This window comes from Nothoprocta perdicaria, unplaced genomic scaffold (assembly GCF_003342845.1).
Source record: "Nothoprocta perdicaria isolate Ctin4 unplaced genomic scaffold, notPer1 scaffold_180, whole genome shotgun sequence".
Taxonomy (NCBI): domain Eukaryota; kingdom Metazoa; phylum Chordata; class Aves; order Tinamiformes; family Tinamidae; genus Nothoprocta; species Nothoprocta perdicaria.
This window is the reverse complement of record NW_020454983.1, coordinates 562,471-584,870: the sequence shown is the minus strand read 5'-3', so window position 1 is coordinate 584,870 and position 22,400 is coordinate 562,471. Positions and strand designations below refer to the sequence as shown.

Genomic DNA, 22,400 nt, shown 5'->3' with positions numbered 1-22,400 from the left:
GTGAGTGGTCTGAGTGGTCTTCATATTCAGTTAACAAACTTTCCAAGTATGTCGTTCCTGTTCCCATTTTCTAAACAACTTTGGAGGGTGACTTGTTCTCTACATGAAGCGTGCCCTACCTTCAGCTAAACAGTGTTCCTGACATGCCCCTTGGCTTAGCTTGCGCAGATATTGACTGCAGGTTTAATTCTGCCATGGTAATTTCAGCAGTTTTATAGACTTCAGTGCTTTTCATACCTTTTATAAGACCACTGTAATTCTTAAAGCAACTTTTTCATAAAATATTGAAAATATACTTCATTGTGTACATAACAGCATTGTTATTGTTTTGAAAGCTCGTTTGCCCTGCTTGAAGCAGCAGAATCCAGTCCAAAATTGTTATTTAGAGTCAGGAGTTTAGAGGAATTCAGCTCTCTGGAACAGGAGTGTTTGAAAGCTTCACTGCAATTTGTAGAACAAGTTGATATAAACAAGTAGTCATGAAGGAGATAACACTTTACAAGTGATTAATGAAGAGCTCACCTCTGTACCACACTTGCCTTACCAGTACTTGTTGTGGAGGGGGAAGTGCCTAGATGAGTTTCACTTAACATGTAATTGATGTAGATAAACAGACACTAAGACTTAGGTTTAGCTGTAGGAATCCAAATGTTAAGGAATGGCTCCATCTTAGTGTGTTCAAGTGTATAGCATCTCTGGTTTCTGCATCAACAAGTTAGAATAAAAGCAGTGATATATAAGGAGCTGTATATCATTCTCCCACATAGTAGAAGAATTGAAAAAGAATTAGGAATCTTACAGCATTCCAAAGATTTGCTGTTTAAAGATTTTGTTTGCAGGATAACTTATCCTTTATAGGTAACCTTAAACATTAAAACATGTTTATAGCATCTGATGTAAGCATAAATATATTCCATGTATGCTTTGTTTTAAATTAGCTAGACTGAAGCCTTGGCATGAGCGTTTGAGAAAGGAGACAGTGACCTCAGGTATCCTGCAGGCAGCCTGTGCACAGTCCTTCTCCACAGATCTCTGCTACAAAGTTGTGGATCTGACCTGCGTCATCTTTGCTATTTAAATCTTTCCTTTGTGCATAAGCAGACCTGCAGGCCTGCCTAGTGCAGGGTCAAAATAAGGTCCTGGCTGCTGGTGATTCACTGTGTGYCCCGAGCACAGGGAAGAGAGAAGAAGCCACTCCGTGGAAAACGGAGAGGTAAAATGCACAATATCTTGTTAGCTGAGCCTCTGGAGATGAAACTACCGTCTCTTTCTTCCTGACAAGAAAGAGTAAAAGATCTCTGTTATCTAAGTACTGTTATCTTTTGAATAGCACGTGCTGCTTTGCTTCATGTTCCTGCCCTGGCTGTGAGTACCGGGGGGTCCGTTCTCCTTCCCCGCTGCCTGCAGAAGGCAGCGCTGTGTGCGGCGCAGGGCCGGCCGTCAGCAGCCTCCCTTGTAACCTCCTTATGTTCCCGGCAGGGGAAGACACAGAGACCTGCGTTGCTGCCGTGTTTTGTGCTGCCTAAGCACAGAGGGCTTGCAGAGAGCGTATAAAAGGACCATAAGTCTCCTGCTCTTAGAGCACAACCCCTCYAGCGAAGATACTTTTTCGTGTCTCTTTTCTTCCTTCCCACTAAACGTGCTTTTCCGTGTGACTTTAACTCAAGGGTCTGAGGATTCCTGTTTCTTCCTAATAACTAGCCGTACTATGGGTAGGGCCTGCTTATCCTCTAACACTTTTTTTTCAGTCTCTCTGAGCTTGCTCACTTATAACTTTTTTGAGTAATGTTGTTGTTCTTTTGAAAATTTAACATTTTCAAACTGTTGAAAATTTAGCATTTGTAACTGTTGAGGCTTGTTGTTTAGGCCTGTTATAGGAAATAGATGTATCTACCTTAATATAACAAACATGTTAAAACTTTCTAGTTCCAGAGAAATTATTTAGAAAGTTGCAGATAAGTGAAAAGCAGCTGAAATGCAGGGAAGTCTTAAGTAATTTAACAGTAGCCTGTTTTACTGCATGTTCTCACTCTCAGGTAGCCAAGGGCAGGGTTTAACAGATACACTTGCCCAGGATTCATTTACCTCACTGATTTTTTTTTTCTTTTTCAGGAAAAAAGCAAACACATTAATAGTGTCTGTACTGACTGCTAACAGTAGTGAATAACTGGTATATGAGCTGTGCATTACTGGATTTATGTTTGCTACTGTAGGCCTAAGTGAAAGGGCGTTCAGGATAATGTGGTTTTCTTGTCTCAAGACAAAATTCAGAATTTGGAACAGCAGCTGAAGCGTTGCCAGGAAGGTAGAGGCCCAGGTCTCTGCTATAGACTGTGAGCAGACTGTGTTTGCCTAGTTAAATACTTTTGTTTGTTGTTTAAGACCYTTTAACTGATTCTTCCTTTGGACAGAAAGTTGAACTTGTGATAAAGAGCTTAGACTGTTGCTGCCAAGACAAACAGTTACAAGAGAGAAGCTTTAGAGTATGTGGGTACCCTAAACCCATATACATCTTGTGACATCTCTGTGCTCTAAAAATAAACTATTTTTGTCATGCAGTAAGCCCTCAAAGCTGTGCTGCTTTTCTCAAAAATCYGTGCCACACCGAGAGTGTTGCTGTCATGTTCAGGCAGTTCTGCAGAAYTCGAATTCTAGAGCTTGTGTTTTTTCTGCTCATGCATTATAGAAGATGACCAAACTGAGTGAGTAATAAAAAGAAACCCATTTAAACAGATAAATAAAAAATCAAGGAGAGAGGGTAAGCTTTGAATGTTTTCTGTCTTGCAAGCTGCAGACTGCAGAAAGAGTCCCTTAAACAGCTTTCATGAAACATATGAGCAAATTTTGATTTTTCTGAGACAAAAAACACTTGCAATTTGCCAAGGAAAGTGAGGTGGTGTCTTTCACAAGCATGAGAAACATAGAGCTGGTGTTTTGCCTGAGCCAGCATCAAAACCAGACACCACAACAGTTTGGGACGGTAGAAGATTAGGTGAGGAGGATGTGCTGACCTGAGCGGGATGCGGGCCAAACAACAGAATCTAATATAACTTTTGATGTCAGAAACAACATCTTGGACCACAGTGGCTAGGACCTGACTTTGTCTTTTCATCTGGGAGGTGACACTTCCTATGACAGTTTGCCCACAAAGTGCTATGTTTGAGATATTCATTAGAAACATCCTTTTTTTTACTGTCTTGATGCTATTTAGATGTCCTCTGTGAATGGTGTGACCAGCCTCAGTGGYGAGATGGGGATAATTCAGAGCATGTTTGTTTAAGAAACGTTGCTCTTTAAATAATTAAAACCTCACAATCAGAACTGTAGTCCAAGTTGTACTGTATCTGAAGTCCATGGATTTCATTTAYGTCTTTTATGTTGCTTGCAGCTCTTTCTGGATTGTTGTACTACTGAAAACAGCTGCTGGAAAAAAAAAAGCATATCTGTTAAGATGTAGAAAGCACCTGCTAAAGGTTCCTTTTTAGTGATAGTGATATGTGRTATTTTTTGAATTTTATTTCTCCTTGGAAAACCCTCAACTTGAGAGTGTTGATTTTTTTTTTTCAAGTCATTTTTAAGAACAAAAAGACTGTCATCATTCATGATATAACTTTTTCCTTCATCGATCAAATATGTTTTTTTTTTTTTTTATTTAAAGGACAGGAACCATATCTTTAAATAAGACCAAGATCCCAAAACAAAATACCTTAAATAGCAAAAGCAGCTGAGTTGAGCTAATGGGTTCACAAGGTACTTGCTGCTAAATGGTCTTCTTGTCCGGCTAAGGTCTTGTGCTTAGCGCAGGTAAGTGTGTAATCAAAAATCACACTGGCATTTCAAAAATCAGATTTCAAATCCCATTTGAATCTAGACTCAGAATGACGGTAATTGCAGGTGGAAGAGATAATTCTTTACATCTACATCCAGACAAGATATAGCTGCCCGCTAGCACCCTGGAAATGTTGTCTTTAGTCTTTATCTAGGACTTCCAGAGCCAGAAGTTTGTGGAAGATGTTCAGCTCCTGCCTGCCTCAGTCTCCCACCGCGCGGTGCTGGGTGCCCACCGCTGGCTCTGGGCGCTGCCATGTGYGCCCGGGGCTGCTCCTGCCGCCCTGCCCTGCGCCGCTGCGGCCGCCCCTGCAGCCTCCTGGGGCCCCAAATTCTGCCCCCCGCCGCCCCTCACCCGGCTTTTTTGGGTTATTTCGTGGCTTGAGACACAGGATATTCCACAGCCTCAGCATATTTGTTTGGGATTTGTTGCTTTCCTAATTAAAATGCTTTTAGTGTTTCTGCAGTGCTCTCCTCACGTGCAGACTTCAGTGCCCCATCCGTGCTATTGTTCACAGTCTGTCAGGCCTCGGGGGACAACCGCGTTGCAGTGACTGCGCTGCTTAGCTGGCCCAGTTAGAGCGAGGCCCTGGTTTCCTGCCTCCTTTGCTGCCAAGTCCGGAGGCAGGGGTGGGCAGGAGGGCTCCCTGCCCATGTTCCTTGCTGTTAGAGACTCATTGCTGTTAGAGGTGTGCAGAGGGGAGGAAGAGGAGCGAAAGGAGGCAGGTCCGTCCTCTGCGCCGGTCGCTCCGCTGCATCAGGAACAGCATCCAAGAGGAGACTCAGTAGCAGGGAGAGAAGCTCTTGCGATTTGAAAATAAGGTCCTTAGACACCTAGTGCGTTGCAAGCGCATGTTAAGAAGACCCTCGTTTGATTGTTAGGCCTCTCTAGGGTCTTCTGCATTCACAGCACGTACCGGAGGCCTGTTTTCAAGCCCTGAAAGGGAGAAGTTTGTTCTTATGGCTAGCTCTGCTGACCTGCTTTGGTTGTCGGTGCTGTTGAGGCAGCCCTTCTGCAACGAGAGTGCAAGAGGCTTCGGCAAACGAGCACTTCAGACCACAAAGATATCTTCCTCCCTCTCCTTTTTTTTCCCCYGTTTGAAGCAAATCACTATTCATGTTGCAAAATTCCCCAATTTGCTTCCTGTTTATCTGATCTTTGTGTGTTACTGAGGGGGAAAAATTACCATCTACATTGCGGAATTCTAATTACAAAATTTCTGCTGTAGTCTTCAAACTGCATTCAGATAATTTCAAGTATGCACAAGTGGCTGAACACAGAGCTGTCTGAACTAGCAATCAGGTGGCATTTTTAGTTTTTGAGCAGCCGGCAAATTGGATTGGAAAAATTCATTCTGGTGCCAGCAGGGGGGGATGCTCTTGACTGCTGCTGGTTAAGAGATTCATTGAAAGTGCAACATAATGGGAAGGGAGTTTTGCAATAAGCAACCAGATAGCCCTTGATTAAGGGGCCTGTTAGGTTAAGAGGTACATCAGTACTGCGTGGTGGGATGACAAGGAGGGCAGGGAAGTGCAGCCTTCCACAGTGCAGCCCCTTAGCCTTGGAGGCTCGCAGAGGCTGGGATGCACTGTATGGATAAAACGTGGCAATTAGAAAGGAAATTGGTAGCCGAATTTCTCTGCTTTTCTTATGATTCCTCGTGGTGTTTTGCTTGGCTGTCAGTGCCTGTGCGATCTGAGTGGCCCGGAGCTCTGCGGAGGCATTTGAAAGTGAATTTCACCAGGGGCTGCTGAGGTGACTGTATTAAGTTTACAAAATGCCCTTCAGTCAGTTCTTTGCATTTTTGGTCCTGGGCACAAGTTGCCGTCTTGTTTCCGAGAATCCCTGTGTTTCTAGAGCGGGATCGGAAGTGCCCGGGCCCTGGATTCAGCCCTCAGGCCATTGCGTAAGGGTGCCTCACGTCTCCTCCCTTATGTCCTAAGGGATTTATGTTCTGCTGCCACTTAAAAATAAAAGTAAGCTCTTAAAATTGTTGGGAAACATAAGCCATGAAGCCAACACAGGTACTGCAAAAATGCATGAGTCTGCAGAGAGATGGGAGTTGGAAAGGGGAGCTGCCCTGCTCCTGTTGGGCAAGGCAGCCACGGAGGGGAAGTGCAGAAAGTCCCAGGCCACAAGGGAGGAAGCGAGAGGAAAAGGCGAAAGCTCTCGGAGCTCCTGGAGCCCTCTCAGCTGTACGGAGGCTCTTACCCTCTTTAATGGAGTGGGTGGGAAAAAAAATTTAGGCGGAAAAAGACTCTTGGCAAAATGGAAATTTAGCTAAAAATGTGTTTTCTTTTAGGCAGTTGAGTTTTGTTGCTTTTCTTTGTGGGGAGGAAGGGTTTTTTTCCCAGATTTTCAAAAGAAGTTCCTTTTTTAGAATTCAGAATTTTCTAAACCAGCAAGAACTTGTAGTTTGCTTCCTTTTACATTTCTGCTGAAAAACTTAAGCAATAGCAGATTAGTTTGACTGGCTTGCTCCTGCAGACTCTCAAACTGGGATTTTACTTTCTCTTGCCTAGTCCTCTGCTTGGAGTGCCTACTGGTTTGTGACTTAACCAGGCTGGAAGCGGAGTGTAACAAGACGTTCACCATCAGCAGTCAGTGTCAGCACTGCTCGTCCTGGAGTCTGCTGCTTCAGTCAGCTGTGGCCAGACACAGAACTGTGTTTTCTTTAACTAGTTTAAAAAAAATAAGGAGAAAAAAAGAAAAAAAAAGGAAAAAAAAAAAGAAAAAAGGGGGTAGGGAAAGGAAAGGAAAGGGAGTCAAGTGAGAGTGTAACAGATTAGGGTCACAGCCTGTTGTCCTAAACTAACCCATGCTTCCGAACCAGTAGAGCAGAGATTGCAATCGTAGATGGGTTTTCATGGTTTTATGAGTGGCTCTGTTTCCTGAATTATCTCGGAGACTTTGTTCCATAATAAATCAAGGTGCCAGCTCGGGGTCCCTCTGGCCAGTAGCATGTCCGGGCTCAGGGCTCCGTGTTTTGAACTGAACTCGCCGTGCGAGGCTCCCTTGCTGCTGAGCTCCCCCATGCTCCTTGCTGAGCAGGCCTGGCTGCCTCTCTGCTCTGCCTGCTCTGCTCCAGGACACGCGGTGCAGCAGGAACCTGCGTACCTGGCGCTCAAGGCAGAAAACGGGAGGGCCCTTTCTCCTCTATTCTGCAGCCCCAAGCAGCACTCCGAGGTGAGCTCCTGTTGATATTGCGGAGCATGGGGCCGAAATGAGTTTACACATTAACAGCACTTTGCCCTCAGGAGCCTTTAGCAAGAGCTTTTAGTTTTAAGGGGCTGTCTGTGCGTTCCCTGCCAGCCCTTCTGCAAGGAGCCCCTGCGCGTGACCAAATCGTGCCGGTAGCGGAAGGGGGCACGAGTAGATTACCAAGTGTGTAAGTGCCCTCCAGCCCTCAGAGCGACTTTACACTCCCCTCGCTAACTTCCCATGAAAGACAAGCATTTGCTCATWCTGCCATTGTGGTGGTTTTGGTTTTTTAATCTTGTTTTTAAAGGTTTGGATCTGGAATCTTAACAACTAGAACAGCAACAGCTATCCTGCTGCTATATGTAATGGATTAGTGTTTAATGTACCAAGCTGGAAATATTTCCTGATTTATCAAAAAAAAAWTTGCGTCCTTCGTCTAGATTATTTTCCCTTCCTTCTAAAGCTTAATCCATTTTAATTATGAAAAGAAAGAGGCGATAAAGCACTAGGTGTATTCTAGGACTGTGTATTGTTGTAGTGATTGTCATAAATCTCATTTGATTCTCCTAAAGCGCTCTGCTGCTCAGTGTTGAGATTGGTGCCCATATGTGTTTAAAAAAGAAAAAAAAAAAGAAGTTAGGGTTTTATCAGCACCCACCCGGGAAAATCACATGAATCTGTAATTTCTGAGTTAACAGAAACTGCAGCAGCAACAAAAATCTGTCCAAGAACCTTAAGCATTATCTCTGGCCATTCTTTTATGGAAAGAAATGTGGTTCTTTGGTGTTAATGAGAGGAGGTGGATACCRGAAGGCAGTTTGGAATAGGAGAATGCACACTGCAGTGTTGAGTGGGCAGGACAGACTGGGCATTTCATCACCGTTTGTAGGTTATCACACATCTTGGTTTCTCACTGTTCTGTGCTGCAGCCTTTTTGGAGAGCCACTGCTCACCACAGATAACTGCGCACTGATGTGGACTGTCATTAGTTTAGCAAGGGGCTTTCAGAGGATGACAGGGATGGGGAGAAAAGGCCATTTATTTCTTCTCCTGTAAGCTACTTAGAATGAGGCCTTTTATTTCATGCAGGGAGATGGAATGCATCCAAGGAGTTCTGTTTCCAGTGGAGCTCCTTGGCCACTGCTTAAATGCAAAGCAATAATGGTATTATTAGCAATACTTGTTCTGTCTGTTTCTCTGAGTGTGAAACTGTCCTGTGCCACTAGAAAGGCAACATAAAATCTCTGCCTGGTAGAACTGCCATGTGGTTTGCCAGAATGGCCACAGTATTGCWAATACTGTGTGCATTTTGAGGAGGATACGTTCTTGGCTGATAGCTGAGCCGGTGGCCTGGAGAAACAGTTGATTGCTTCTCATCCTTGACCTTAGTGTCTGATTTGCTGAGTTTGGCAAGTCCTACAAAGAATTTAGATTACTCCTAGATTAGCTTCCATTTACCAGGAGAAGTCAAAAACCCCTTTTTTTTTTTTTTTTTCTCTCTGTATTTAATGTATTTGGCAAATGCTTCCTGCACAGAGCTATTTATTCTAAAAGTAGAGCAAAGTGCTTCCCAATATAGTATTGTTGAAATGCAGCAACTGTGACACTGATCTCGGCGCAGCAGAACACTGCACAGCAACGACGAGAAGGGCATTTTAACCTGAAAAGACTGGGGCAGTGCTCTTAAAAACATGGCCAGGAACTGTTTGTGATAGACACACATGGGTGACCCAGGTGGTATCTCATCTCAAAGGCTAAATCCACTATTATGTATAATATTTGTATACAGTCTCATTCTCCCCCTCCTTTTTCTCTTTTTTTAAAATTTTTCCTTTAAAGCTTTTTCCCTCCAACTTCCATGGACCTGAGAGTGCTTTCTCCTGGCAAGTGGTCCCAAAACCCGACCACCAGAACAGGCTGATGTGTCCACTTTGCTGGGCCTGCCACATGGAAGCGCAGCRCGTTGCAAGGAGCTCAGGTAGCGCCTAATGAAGCTTTCTCTCCTCTCTTCTGCAGGTGGTTAGTCGAGTGGCAGCTCAGCAAGGATTTGACTTGGATCTTGGATACAGGCTACTGGCAGTATGTGCAGCCAACAGGGACAAATTCACTCCGAAGTCAGCTGGTAGGAAAAGCCTTTTCTGGTGCATTGGTGGTGCTTGGAGGGTGGTAATGTGGATAAATGCTGTCACCTACTCTRTTGCTTTAACAAAAAGTGCTCTGTGGTATTAGTGCTGCAGATTTTAGTGTTTCTGTGGCATGCTGTTTTGTGGTTACATGGATTTGGGAATTTGCATTTTTTCCAATTAATGCTGTTCATTGCCCTGTTTAATCTTACAGATGAAGTGTTGCCTTTCCCTACCCCCTCCAAAATACTGATATCTCTGATATTCAGTAATTTCAAGAGGGGAACGAACACTCTCAGGCCCCTCTGTCTCAGAAAACCACCTTGCTGGCTGACTTTCTGTCCCATGTCAGCCTCTCTCAATCTTTCATATCCRTTCTGCAATCCCCAATGCATCTGTTGCCCTTTTTTTTTGTTCTTTGGACTGCATACATCTGTGCAGATAAGTACCACAGTTTCTCAAGCTCTAGTCATTAGCTCTAGAACTTTGAGCCAAGAAAAAGGTGGCAATGCCATTGATATAATATAAAATGGCTGTTTTTCCAGTGTTTTATGTCATTAATCTGTTACAGGGTTCTGATTGAACAGCAGCATTTGACCGTGATGTATTGCTATTGCTTTTCTGTATAGCAGAAGTGGAAAATGCACTTAGGGGTCTTTCTGCTCCTCACATGTTTTATTTAAGTAGAGCATTTAATTCTGGTGCTGCTTTTCTTAGCTGATGAACGTCAACATAATGTGCACTAGCTTGGAAAATGAGCAGATAGCTCTTCCATTCCACACTGGAGCACGACTAACTTTTCTGCTCAGTACTAACTGGGTATGTGGTCCCGGTTTTAGAGCATCAGGAAAGGCTACCTTCTTCCAAAGCAGCCAGATAATTAGTAGGTCTTAATAATGCTTCTTTCATGTTTATTTTCAGTTTTTCTTGGCCACTTTCACTCATGGCTCCCTTTTGTTCGAAGTGCTCTCAGCAGCTCCTCATGCACAACCACCCCTCGCGACATGACACGTTCACTGACCTACTGATTTCTTTCATGTTGCAAGAGATTATTAACCTTGTTGAATGTCCAGTAAATTGTTTGATTTTCCTCCATGAAAACTGTGCAGATTTAAAGCATTCAGTTGACYGGGCATGATCTTTTTGTACTGAATTCCTGCTAATTGTGTGGAATAGTTAACTATCCGAGCTCTTTCGGGTTGTCTTTTTTAAGGCTTGGCTTATGAGGATTTCCAACTATAAGTGCATGGAGTCAGATATAGTAATTTTATTTCCTTTTTAAAATGTATCTGTTGAAAGTCACCCTGGCATGGCTCTGCCAGCTCTGCCTGAAGTGAGTCTCCCTGCGAGTGTTAATGGAGGTGATGCTGTCGGTCTTGGGATTTGCATGGTCCTTTTTATTTGGGGACATGGGCAGGGGTCTTGAAAACCTCTGGTCAACCTTCGCTTCCTAGAAAGCCTTGTGTCACTGTTGGGTTTCCACAAGTCATTTTTAATAATTTGGTACTTCAGCTTTTTCTCTGCACATTACTCTAGCAGTCTTTTTATTGTAGTTGATACAAACACTTTGAAAGTTGATAATGAAATTTTGACCTGTTCTCTCAGTATATTGAGAGCCTAACTTTCAGTGTTTTGCCCTGTTCACTATTTCCCAGTTGCACGAACAACCATTTATTTCCAGTAATCTTAAATACAGGGATTCACAGCTATTTTCGTATCACTATGTGCATACTCATTAGACTGGTTATTCTTGGATTTCCTCCTGCCAATCCACGTCATGTTTTTAAGTGCTCTTGTTGCCAGTATTGGTTAAGAATTCATAATTCTGGGCATATCTTAACATATTTTGAGATATATCATCATAGCTGCAACACCAAAGATGTCAYATCCCTGTATGATCTATGGGAGCTCCTACGGTGAATAGGAAACATAAAAGTGAGGTCATTTGAGACTTTCCTGTTTTCTCTCGAAGGGTTAATTCCAGTGTCTGAATACGTTACTGGTTTGTGATTTCTAAAGCAACGGTGGCTCTGCTTCCTCTTGCAGTTTGCATAAAAATGTTGAGATTACTTCTCCTTTTTTGTATGCTGTCTACATCATTGGCACCTGCCTGCATGGTGCGCTTGAGTTGTAGGGAGGGATTTTTGTGTGTTTTGGGCAACTTTTCACMTGTTATCTGTGGAAAGACACCCTCAACGCTTCTTCCAGTCACTTTCCTTCAGAAGTTCCCTGATGCAGATTCCAAATGGCCTTATTTTTTAATGATGTCTTAATGTCTGTTGTTGGGWTTTCCCCTTCCTTTTGGCTTGAGAGTTTGGGGGATTTACACTGGTTTGAGTTCGTTCCTCCAGGCATGAATTCAGTGCTGCCGAAGGGCTAGAAATATTTTTATTCCATCCTGTGGTGTCTCGACACTGTGAAATATATAGGAAATAAAACCTCCTTTTTTTAGTTAAAGCAAGTTTAAATTACTGAATATTAGGGAAAAATATTTGCACCAAATCCCTTTAGTGCCTATGTAGCATTAGAGGCTGTTTGGAGCCGAGGACAAGGCTTGTCCCGGAGCATTTCCCATCCCTGGCTGCTGAGGTGCTGTTTGAAGCTGTGCRTTTGTGTCCATCTCATCTCACTTGGCCCTTTACACCTCCTCTGAGCGTGAGATCTGCTGCTTTTCTCCTCCTTGCACAAGATTTTTAGCTGTTTGGTAGCTTTATTGTAAGGCCTGTTATTTGAATAAAAAGGTCTTTCCGGATCAGTATTTGTTTAAAAAAGGATGATTAGAAAGGGAATAATTTTTCCTCTGAACTATTTTTTAAAAACTTTATCAAGCTACTGAACTTTTTTTGTAGCTCGTGTAGCTACTTCTGCTTTTGTGAGGCGGCCAGGCGGAGGCCAGGCAGGGGGAGGCCGGGATGAGATCATGCGGGAGCTCTCTCAGGACAGGACAGCGTGGAGCCTCTGTGCAGGGAGAGGGGGAAACAGCCCGAGGGCAGAGCTGCAGGGAAAAGAGCCCGAGCGCTCACAGGGAAACCACAGCAAAGCACTGCAGCGATAGCCCCGCGGAGAGCGGGCTGTGAGATGTTTGACAGCGGAGAGCGCAGCCCCTTCTCTCTGATACAGCACAGTCACGGACTTGGTTTCGGTCCCTTAGGCTCTCCTTGTTCTGCTTTTGCTTCTGCATTTGCAGAGCAGGTTTACTTTATAGTCTTATTGGGTATGATACATAAAAAAAAACTTTTACAGTGTTCGAAAATTTTGCATTAATTCTTTTCCTTGAGCCTTTATCGCTGAAGTGTAACTGCAAAATACTAGGATGTTCTCAGCGGACCTGATACCAAAGGTATGAGTAAAATGGGCCCAGAGTTAAGAAAGGTATTTTCAGCGAGAGTACCAGCAAGTTGTGGCATAAAAACATCAAAAAGGRATACTGAGACCTAAGGCTATGTCCTGATTTTGAGTGTAATGGATTAGCTAACGTGCTTGACCGCTGTGTTCCAAAGCAATAGTATAGTTTGGTATGCTATTGTAAGTAGGGGTAAGTAGTGTGTTGTCAAATGAAGTTTCTAGAAATGAGAAAAAAATAAGAAATGAGGCTGCAATACAAATGAAGGAAGAGTAGAAAGCAGGGATAATCTCATAAATCTAGGTGAAAACTTGGGCTAAATTTCTAGTAATAATGCTTGTAATGATATTGTCAGTGGAGGCAAAGCAAGGTGGCTAGAGGAAATACAGATATAAAATAAATATTACTGCAGCCAAGGCTGATGACGTCCTTGCGGCTTGAAGGGACCAAATGATSAACACGTCTTCATTTGGAAAGAAAGAGCGCATGAAATGTCAGTCTCGTGCCTCACACCAGAGATTTTCAGCAAGTCAGTCCAGGCAAAAATGCTCCTATATGACTGGAGAAGAAATGCAGATGCTCTACCTCCGTTTGAGAAAGTGGCTGGTAAGAAGAAAGGGTGACTGGCTTTTGGGGAGCAGAGCAGAAGAGAGAATGGTCATGAGAGGAAAACTCAATGGTTATGAAATACTTGCATGCACCAAAGAATTAATAGTTTGAAACCAGGAGGGCTATGGAACTGAGTGACTGCATTGGCATAAAAGCAGATAGGTGTAAATTGAATAAAATCTTGAAATTAGGAAATTCTGAACTAATAGGGCAGTTTGATTTGGAATAGCCTTTCAATTAGAATGACAGAGGAGAAGGAGGGAGCAGGGGAAATGGAAATGGAAAATCCAGCTGCTTTTGTAAAGATAAAGCTCAATCAGGCTATGAAAGGGGCTTTCTAATGTGGTCTTTGATGCACTGAGAAGCTGCACTAGGAGCATCTTTTATCTGCACACTCCTTAATTCTTGCTACGTTTCCATACGGGCAGCTGATCCACTGATTCTGCCTTAGACTTAGTGTCCTAAAACTGTGCACTTGAACACCTTTCATTAAAATAAAGGCAGCATTTTCTTTTGACTGTTAACTTCTGAAATAGCCTTTGAGTCTGAGGATAGACCAGCTTTTAGGTCATTCCTAGCTTCACTTGCAAGCTCTTAGTGTGGGTCCTCATTGGGGGGGTGCCCTTGGTCCCCTTGCTTTCTGTTTTGCTGTTTTCTATCTCAGAAGCAGGGATAATCATGCACATCCCACTCCACTTTTATTTGTCTGGTTCTAGTTCTTTGTTCCCTGCTTTTAGCTGGGGCACTTAAGCTTTGTTACATAGCTTTGTTATCATATGGATTCAGGAATTCTGCTCTGGAACACGCATTGGCAAGCTGGCTTTTGCAAGGAGGACTCACTCTCCTAAAGTCTCAGAGTGTGCATTCAGGAAATAAATAGCTAGCTCGTTCGTAAGTATTTTTGGCTAAATTAAGAGTTAAGTTTCGTAAGTTTCTTCTAGCCCAAATCTGCTCCCCTCTCTGACCAAAGACAAGCACAGCTAGAACTGTGACTTACTAAGTCACATCTGTGACAACCACGTTTGCAGTGACTGCAGAGCGGGATCCCAGGGAGGAGCCAGGTGAGGAGAACCCCACCTCCTCTCTCTGGGGTGTCTGCTGTGCAGACTCGTGTCCCTTGTGTGCTTAGAAGCAGCACTCTGTGCTTGTGGCTATTCTCCATTACGCTCTGGTTGGCAGCTCTTCGTCTTTCAAGCGAGCTCTAGGGCCTGGACACGTACCTATGGAGCTGGGTCTCTTTCTGCTGGAAAGAGACTTGACTTTTTGGCGTCCACTCTCCCATTCCACACCAATAAAGGAGGTTGCATGCCTGGGCTGCTGCTCTGCTGTGTTCTGGGTAGCCCAAGGGCAGCTCGCCTGTGCTTTTTGTCACCTGGCAGGTCCTCGTTACCCCGCCACCAGTTCCGCCTCTGATGGGGGATGTAGCGGTAAGACTCCGTCACGTGGGTGGCACATTGCTACACTAACGCCTTTTCTGCAGCACTCGAGAATATTTGCAGAGGCTCAAAGATAGTAACGAGCCAGCTCTGTTGTCCCCTTGGCGCGTGCCCTGGAGGTACACGAGGCCCCRCGGACGCTCACGCTGCGCTGGCTGCTCCGGCACTGCCAGGCCCCGGGCACCACCGCGCGCTTCCACCGGGACGGCCGGGCGGATTTCTGTCACTGCTGTGTGCCCTCTGCCTCGGGCACCGAAAACTTCATGAGAGAGACAAGGTGGGAGCCTGGTCCCCATGTCCCAGGGGAGCCCGGCTGCAGCACGAGCAGCCTGGCAGCTTCCACCGGCACCGACGGCATCTTGCTGCTCCTGCACTGAACTCCCCAAATCATCCGCTACATGAACAAATCAGATCATCCTGCTCCAGTTCAGCAAGTGCTAAACGCAACGGAGCTTGTGCGGGACAAAATTCCCGATCCGGTTCTTAATTCCTGCAGGTTGGTACGCGGTACGTACACAGCCGCCTGAGGAAGGTTCTTCCTGCTACCACCCTGCGAGCAAGGACACTGTCATTGTCAGACATTCTGGTGGTAGACAAGATGTTAGATGTAGCATTTCTCTATAAAAAGAGAAGTTTCTGTACTGAGAAGACTTACTGAAGCTGAAATTCTTGTGGTTCATCCCTTTAAATTCTCACATTCAAATACACCTGTCAAAGTGTTATAGTAGCAGGGTGTTTATGTAAGAGCCATGTGRTAAATGCGTTCATTTAAATATCAGATGAAGAATAATCAAATACACCATGAATTCCTCATGCTAGCTTGTTCTAGGTTGTGTTAATCTTTGCCCTTTTTTATGAGTGGGGATTCGAGAAGGACCACAGAATATCAGAAAAGGGATATGAAGAGAACTATTAAATAATATATTCCCCAAACCAATGCAATTTCTTCCATAGAAATGTAAGTTATTTTTCCAAGAAATTCTGTAGAGATTGGTCTGTTTGTGCTTGATAATGCTTCAGGACTATTTCCATTCTAGGAAATGGCAAAAAAACAAGCTTCACTAAAACAAGCAAACCAACTGACCAAGTATGAATCCAGAGGTAGAAACTGAAGTTGCATTAAGTCTCATTTCTGTGCTTAAACCAGGCTTTTCTTTCAAAGTGCAGTCCAAGAAACAAGTCCATGAAGGTAGATGCATCTCTGCTGTTGCAGGATGCCTCCATATCCACAGGTCTGGTTGGGGTTTGGATTCATTTCCTCGTGTTTTGGAAAGCAAAACAGATCTACTYGTAATACCCCTGATATTGTGCATCCCCGACATATCTCCCACCTCTTGTATCTGGCTTTATAAGAAGCGTCTTTGCAATTCCTCTGCTGTGTTGCTGTGAATATGTCTTTCTTTTCTGTTCTTACAAAGAAACATTGCTTCTTTTCATTTCTTATGTCCTGAGTAACCTGCTTGATTTGAGAGCTCCGCGCTGGGGCTTTTTGGACCTCGGCAAACCTTGCAATACCAGCGTTTTGTACAAAACCCAGCTCGTGAAACGTGGCCAAACTAATGGTTAAACTCAACCTTTTCAACATATCGCCTATTTTTTTGAGAAAAGCCTGTGTTGTGTGTGTGCTGGGGCCAGTGAATCTTGCATGCTAATTTTAGTGGACAGAGCAAGGTCTGGGTGTTTAAAACTCTCCTGCCTGCATATGCTGTCAGCTCCCAAAGCGCCCTTTCGGGCTGTGCGGATTTGAGCCCGCAGCTGCACCCACCGAGCCCTCCTTTCGGGGTCACAGGCTCATGAACATGTGCATTTGCTGAAGCAGATTCTTGCAGGGAACATAAATTTAAAAATTAAAGGCAAATATTACCGTCTTGGCTTTAAACTCACGTCATAGATGCCTGAGCAAGGGCTGCTGCTGAGGAGACGGACTGGAGCTCGACATCCACGTGCAAAGCAGGGTAGCTGCTGCTTGCCTGACAGTCTCCCCTCTGACTGCCTGGTAGGACCCATGACGTTTGTCTTGCTCTGGAAGGTACTGTCTTTATGTCATGGAAAAAAAAGAACAAATGAAATTATTTACTGTATTTACTACAAAAGCAATTGCACTAAGAACCAAGGGGACCTTGGGGTTCTTGATGTGAAAAATGACTCGCCACTGGCCTAAAATGAGATCGAGAGATGTGTAAATTGTTGGAAATTTGTAGCAGTCGCTGTCTCCTACTGGATGTGTTGGATCAGTCTTACTGGCCATTGGGAAACCAGGTAGCACTGCAAATAGTGAAGGCTTTTGCTTTAGAGGTCTTCTAGTGTTACCACCAAATGTGTTTACTTTTTTACTATTTAGCAGTAACTACAATAACCGTGTTTTGATCAAAGGAAAAAGAGCGAGGCATTGCGATTGTGCCTCCCTTGAGAGCAAGAGCAAAGACTTTGGGCAGGTATTTGTTAGAACCAAAATTATGTAGACCTCCTTTCTCTGCTCCGTGATGACATCTAGAGCGCCTTGCAGGGCATGAAATTGTTTGCAAATTGTGATTTAAAATTTTATTCCATTTAGAGAAACACAGATGAAATGGCTAAGATTTTCCTCACTGCGAGCTGGAGAAGGGCCAGGCTGGGGGTGTCTGAAGGAGCCCGTGTGTGTGTGAGCAGGGTGGGCTCCTSCGTGGGCTGACGCGTTGGTAGAGGCACCAAACCTCGTGCTAAGAACCAAGAAGAGCCCCCRAGCTTTCCAGCCTCTTGATGGGATTATAATGTAAAAAAAAATCCAAGATTATGCTGGAAAAAGAGAGGGGAAACCCTAGGCATGTGCCTTGGCACTGTGCTCTCGGGTTCAGCGGGCGTGCGGGCTGCCAGGCTTGTGCAGTTAGGGGCATGTTGTGTGCCCCACATTTCTCCTTGTTCTGGCAGAATTTGCATCCCTGCACATCAGTGACAAATGGGTGTTTTATCCAGAAAGATCTCAGTCTCCGGAGAGAACCGTGTTTTCAGATTGGGGTAGGATGGGAGCTGTATTGTTCCACATTTAATTAATCTTAAACTTGTCAGTCAGATAAGCTTAAACTTTACAGGTCTTAAGTTCYAGCAAATGGAAACGATGCTCCTCTAAGGAGGCTTCTCCCTGTTCACCAGGGTGCTAATATTGACACGTGGCAGACAATCCTTGAATAATGCAGATTGTTGTGGAGATTCATTTTGTAGATTAGAAAATAAAACTAGGCTGAGATCTGGAAGCTGATACAGGAGCCGCCGCTTCTGCGTTCGCGGCGCTCCAAGCCGGAGCGGACGAGAGGTGACTAAGAGCAAACCTCCACAGACTCTTCCTAGCGGGGCAAAAACGCCGAGTTGAGTAAAGAGAGACCCCGAATGGGAGCAGAGGACAAGGGCAGSGCCCGTTTCCCCTCTGCCCCCGGAGCTGCAAAGCTCCAGATGTGCTGAGTGACTCTGGGAGGGTCTGAATTTTAGGGTAAAATTAGAAACTTTACAGGGAAAAACCCACATGTGCACATTGAAACCCAAGCCTATGGGAATGCAAAATCCAAGGTAACGGCAATGGGATGATGTTGTTTTATGAGATCTGCAGGTAATAATGTGTCTCTCACTGTGGTGTGTGCAAGTTAATAAGCMAAGAGTATTCACATAACCAAAATTACTAACTAATTTTTTTCCTGCATCTTTCAACCCCAATATGTCAACTTATCTTAGCAAACTAGACAGCTTTAAAAGAGTTTTATTTGTTCTGTCACATAAAGCAAATTGCCTSGGTAATTTAACTGGGATGTTCTTTTACTCTGGTTTTGGGGCTTCAAGTGCTAGATGGTTTCAAGTGGTTTCCTTATGATGATCAGCTTTCTAAATTTCAGTGTAATTTGGGGCTGGACCTTTTTAACTCTTGTATCCACTCTTCTTTTTAAACCTTATGTCCAGTCTTTTTTTTAAAGCAGAACTTGAGTCATATGCCAGCCATTTTTGAGTAAATGGAAGATTAGTCATCTCTCTGCACRCACGCAATTGCAAGTGAGGGTTCTGAGAAATCACAAGCTTTATGAGATTTGATATAGGATTTGATATTTTGATTTTCTTTGAAGACCTGTTGGCATTTTAGCTGCATATTTACCGGCTTTCATTAATTTACAATTAATGAAAAATGCACAGAAAATGCTTTGCAGTTCCACTTCCTTGGCATAATTCGGGTACAGTGCAGCCAGGCCATTAGGGATGTGCCATCAGTGCAGCAAGGAGCCTGAATATGTTAGTTAATCCCATCATGTGTTGGGGTATCTCCGTACAGGGGATCTTGGCTCCCAGCAGGAACTTGGGAGCTGAGAGCTGTGATAACCCGCACTGTGTTTTCAGGAAGAYGTATTTCCCTGCGTTCCTTGCTTATTCTGAATAACATTCTCTGTAGTGTTTTCCRTAGGATTCCACTGCATAAACATGCAAGCAGACAGGATTTAATTCATTTCTGTGTTTTCCGTCTGTTTTCCTCTTCGGTCTCCACTGCTGTATCCCTCCAAATCCACCTTTAATTGCAGCACTCCCGTGGTTGTTAATGGCTGTCATGTATTCCAGGCTTTAAAAGGCCATAAACAGAAGRACGGGCTGAAGTATCTGAGTTAAAAGGCTTGTTCAAGATGCTATCTGTGAGCTGAATACAATCGCAGGGGCATGTTAAAAGAAATCCGATTTTCCTGGGAAGGTGTTTAGTGGAGCAGCCTGGCGGGCGCTTGGGCTTTGATCTTGCTGCTTGGCTGGGGCTGTGGTTTCCAGAGGCACCTACCTCTCTTTTGACCATTGGGGAATTGCAGGGTGATAGCTCTTGTCTGCATGCGTGACCTACATGTTCTCAAGGTCCTTTGCACTGTTTTCTTTCTTATTTGATACTTTATTAGTATTATTTTGTATTTGCTTTTACTTAGTTTTAGAATATCTCTGATCTAAGAATCTCCCCGGCCAAATGTGATTCAAATGTAAAAAAGGAAAAGAATTATTCACAGCAGACTGCTCCATACAAGATCTAAAAACAGTGGAAAACAATTCCAATATAAAATTCATTTCTCTAGAAAGTATCTGCTTGCTCTTAAATTGATTTTTATTTAAAGCATTTGGAGTATAACTTGTTGCACTTTATTTAAGTAAATGCAGAAGAACCTTTTAACCGAAAGAAAAGACCRATTTTGAAGAAAAATCACCCCATTTTGCATAGTGAAAATGCACTATGCACCCATCCTGAAATTGTCCTTATCTAGGAGAGCTCTGAGGCCTACCCTTGTCTCCCTGGCAGGTTATGAGTAAGGATGAGCTGGCTAAGGGCATTCCTGAATGAGAACCRAGCGCTAATCCCTCAGTCTTTGCAAAGAATAAATGAGGGGCAAAGACAAAGGGCCAAATTAGAATCAACGAGATTCTATTCAGATGGGCTCTGCTTCAGCAAGCACATATCTAATTATAAGCACACAAGTAGGCTCATTGACGTCAAAGTTAATTAAACTGCTTAAATTTAGGCGCAAGCTTAAATTCTTTGCTGAATCAGTGTTTTTGAGCCAGTGAATAATAGGACATGGTTATTGGTCAGGAGCATGATTTTGTGGTTGGGAAGGCGTTCAGCCCCCTACTCTGCTCCATCAGGTCTTCTAAAGTGTTTCTGCCCCTTGAAGTGCCATGGGGAGGGCATGTGGCACGTGCTAAAGTTGCTGAGCGTGTGCAAACAACAAGGTGAAAACAACTGTGGATCTCTGGTATCTTTAAAGCACCTTTCATCCATCAGGGTAACCGCGGCAGGATTGCGCCCGACACGGTCATTTTTTCAGCTTTGTTTTTTCCTGATGTCCTTATGAGATAAATCTCTTGGCCAGGTCTTTGGAAGCCAAATTGCTAACTCATTTTCATAACAAAATCAGAACTGAAAAAGTGTCTGGTGAGAAAGATTGCAGCACGATGCCTGTCTCAAGAAGGAAGCTGCTATTTTTCTGCTTTCCTGTGGTGTTTTTTAAATTTATGATGTCATAAATAAATAACTCATTATTTGTTGGCCTTGAATCATTAAGGGCCTAATAAGAATTTCCCCCATAGGAATACAAAGGACAACAAGATATGTCTTACATAGAAACACACATATGGGAATTCCAGCATTGCTTCCTAAATGAGCTGGGGCTGGTCGGAAGCTTTTAAGTCTGCTCCCTGACTAAATAACACAGCAAAGCTGCCCTGATCTACTAGCAAGGGACTAATCAGGGAGGCTCACTGCAAACGATCAGATTTCTTGCACTTGGTGCAGCTCACGCCATGGGGACTCGGGGGCTGCGGAGGAAGTTAATAAAGTTATCAGCAGCAGTTAGTTTGAAAAGGAGAAGCAGGTAGGAGCGCTGGACAACTCAAGACTTGTCTTTTAAAATGCTCTCGACATTTGTGTGTTTGTTATCTTCTAATCACTGTTTCCTGGTAATTGCCAGAGTCTGCAGCTTAAATTTAATTGTCTTCCTTTTTAGATACCAGAAAATGACATGTGTTCATTTATGTTCTCGTATCTTTGTGACTTGGAAGAAAGCAAATAAATTACCTTCTCTCCATGACTGCTGCATCAGTTTGAGCAATAGTGCCTGAAAGCTGCTGCTTTCAGAAAACTGCTTGGTCACCTGTGCAGGCTGCCTTGGGGAAGACCAGGTAACGTTGCAGTTGGTGTTTATCCATGTCATGTAATTTATTTCATGTCACTATGTGGCATGGCAGCTCCATTGAGAACCTCAAATAGTGTAGGTTACATCAGAGCTTCGGTTTGACTTGGTTACCTTTCCTAGGAGGGGTAAGGTAAGGAGAGAGGGGGCTCCTCTCCTGGGTATCTCCCATGTTCTCCTCCTCTCCCACAGCAGCTCATAGAGATCAAGCTAGTTCATAGAGATCAAGCTAGTTCATAGAGATCAAGCTAGTTCATAGAGTTCAAGCTAGTTCATAGAGTTCAAGAGGATGGCTCGTTCGGGGAGCTGCTGCACAGCCCCAGTCGTGCGTGTGGAGCTCAAGGAAGGCAGCAGCCTCACGAGGTGGAGAGAAGCTGCTTGGGTGGCGGAAGACAATTGCTGCTGCCGTGAAAGGACCAGCAGGACCTTGAGGTGGCCCCCAAAACAGCCCAGCCCAAACTGGTGAGCTGGGTCTAAGGCATCTCATCCCTTCAGAAGGGGGTCTTTTTTCACAGTGTGACATGAAATGTGAAATTGTGGAGACAAGATCAAACTGGTCCACTTAGAAGGCGTGAAACTGGCTCAGATTTGTTATACTAAGCTCCTTTATATTAACTGTACTTGTGTTATTACTTCAGTTTTGCAGGGAACTTGCTAATGTACTCTTAAACAAAGAAGCAACAACGCCAGAACCCTCCTTTTTGAATATTAGACTGTAGACTTATTTTTGTTAACAGCCCAGTTACTGAATTTATGGCCAAAATATCTCTGCACTAAATCTTGGGTTTGGTCTTTCACATCAACAAGAGGAAGTGTCTCGTGTGCTCTGTGGTTGCCTTCCTAGGGTACTTTTGCAAATGCTTCATCTGTGCCTTTCTTCCTACCTTGCCTGTGTCCTGCGTGTTCCAGGGATAAAGGCAGAATTGTGTAAATGCATCTTATTTGCTTCTGCCTTTGCAGGAGAGAACTGATGTTTCTTCAGAACCTTCCTGTCCTCGAGCTGCTGGCAAGTTGTAAAGATAGTTGCCGTCCTTTCTGCAACCATCATCTCAGCCAGCAAAGCAGGGGAAAACTCAGGCCTGAATAGGGATCTTTCTCTGTAGGTATTACTGGGTGACACATGGTATGTCTCCCTAAAATCACCATTTGATTGATTTAAATATTTGTTTGCTGGTTTTCCTCTTGAGG

At 44.0% G+C, this 22,400-nt stretch overlaps 1 protein-coding gene across 1 annotated transcript in view; it reads left to right on the top strand.

Moving 5' to 3' along the window:
• The window catches only part of ZMIZ1 (zinc finger MIZ-type containing 1), a 216,135-nt gene that overhangs the window by 100,569 nt on the left and 93,166 nt on the right, over nucleotides 1-22,400 (top strand). Inside the window, exon 5 of the mRNA XM_026036589.1 lies at nucleotides 9,047-9,152. Within this exon, the coding sequence (XP_025892374.1) occupies nucleotides 9,047-9,152 (106 nt within the window). The remainder of the gene's footprint in view (nucleotides 1-9,046; nucleotides 9,153-22,400) is intronic.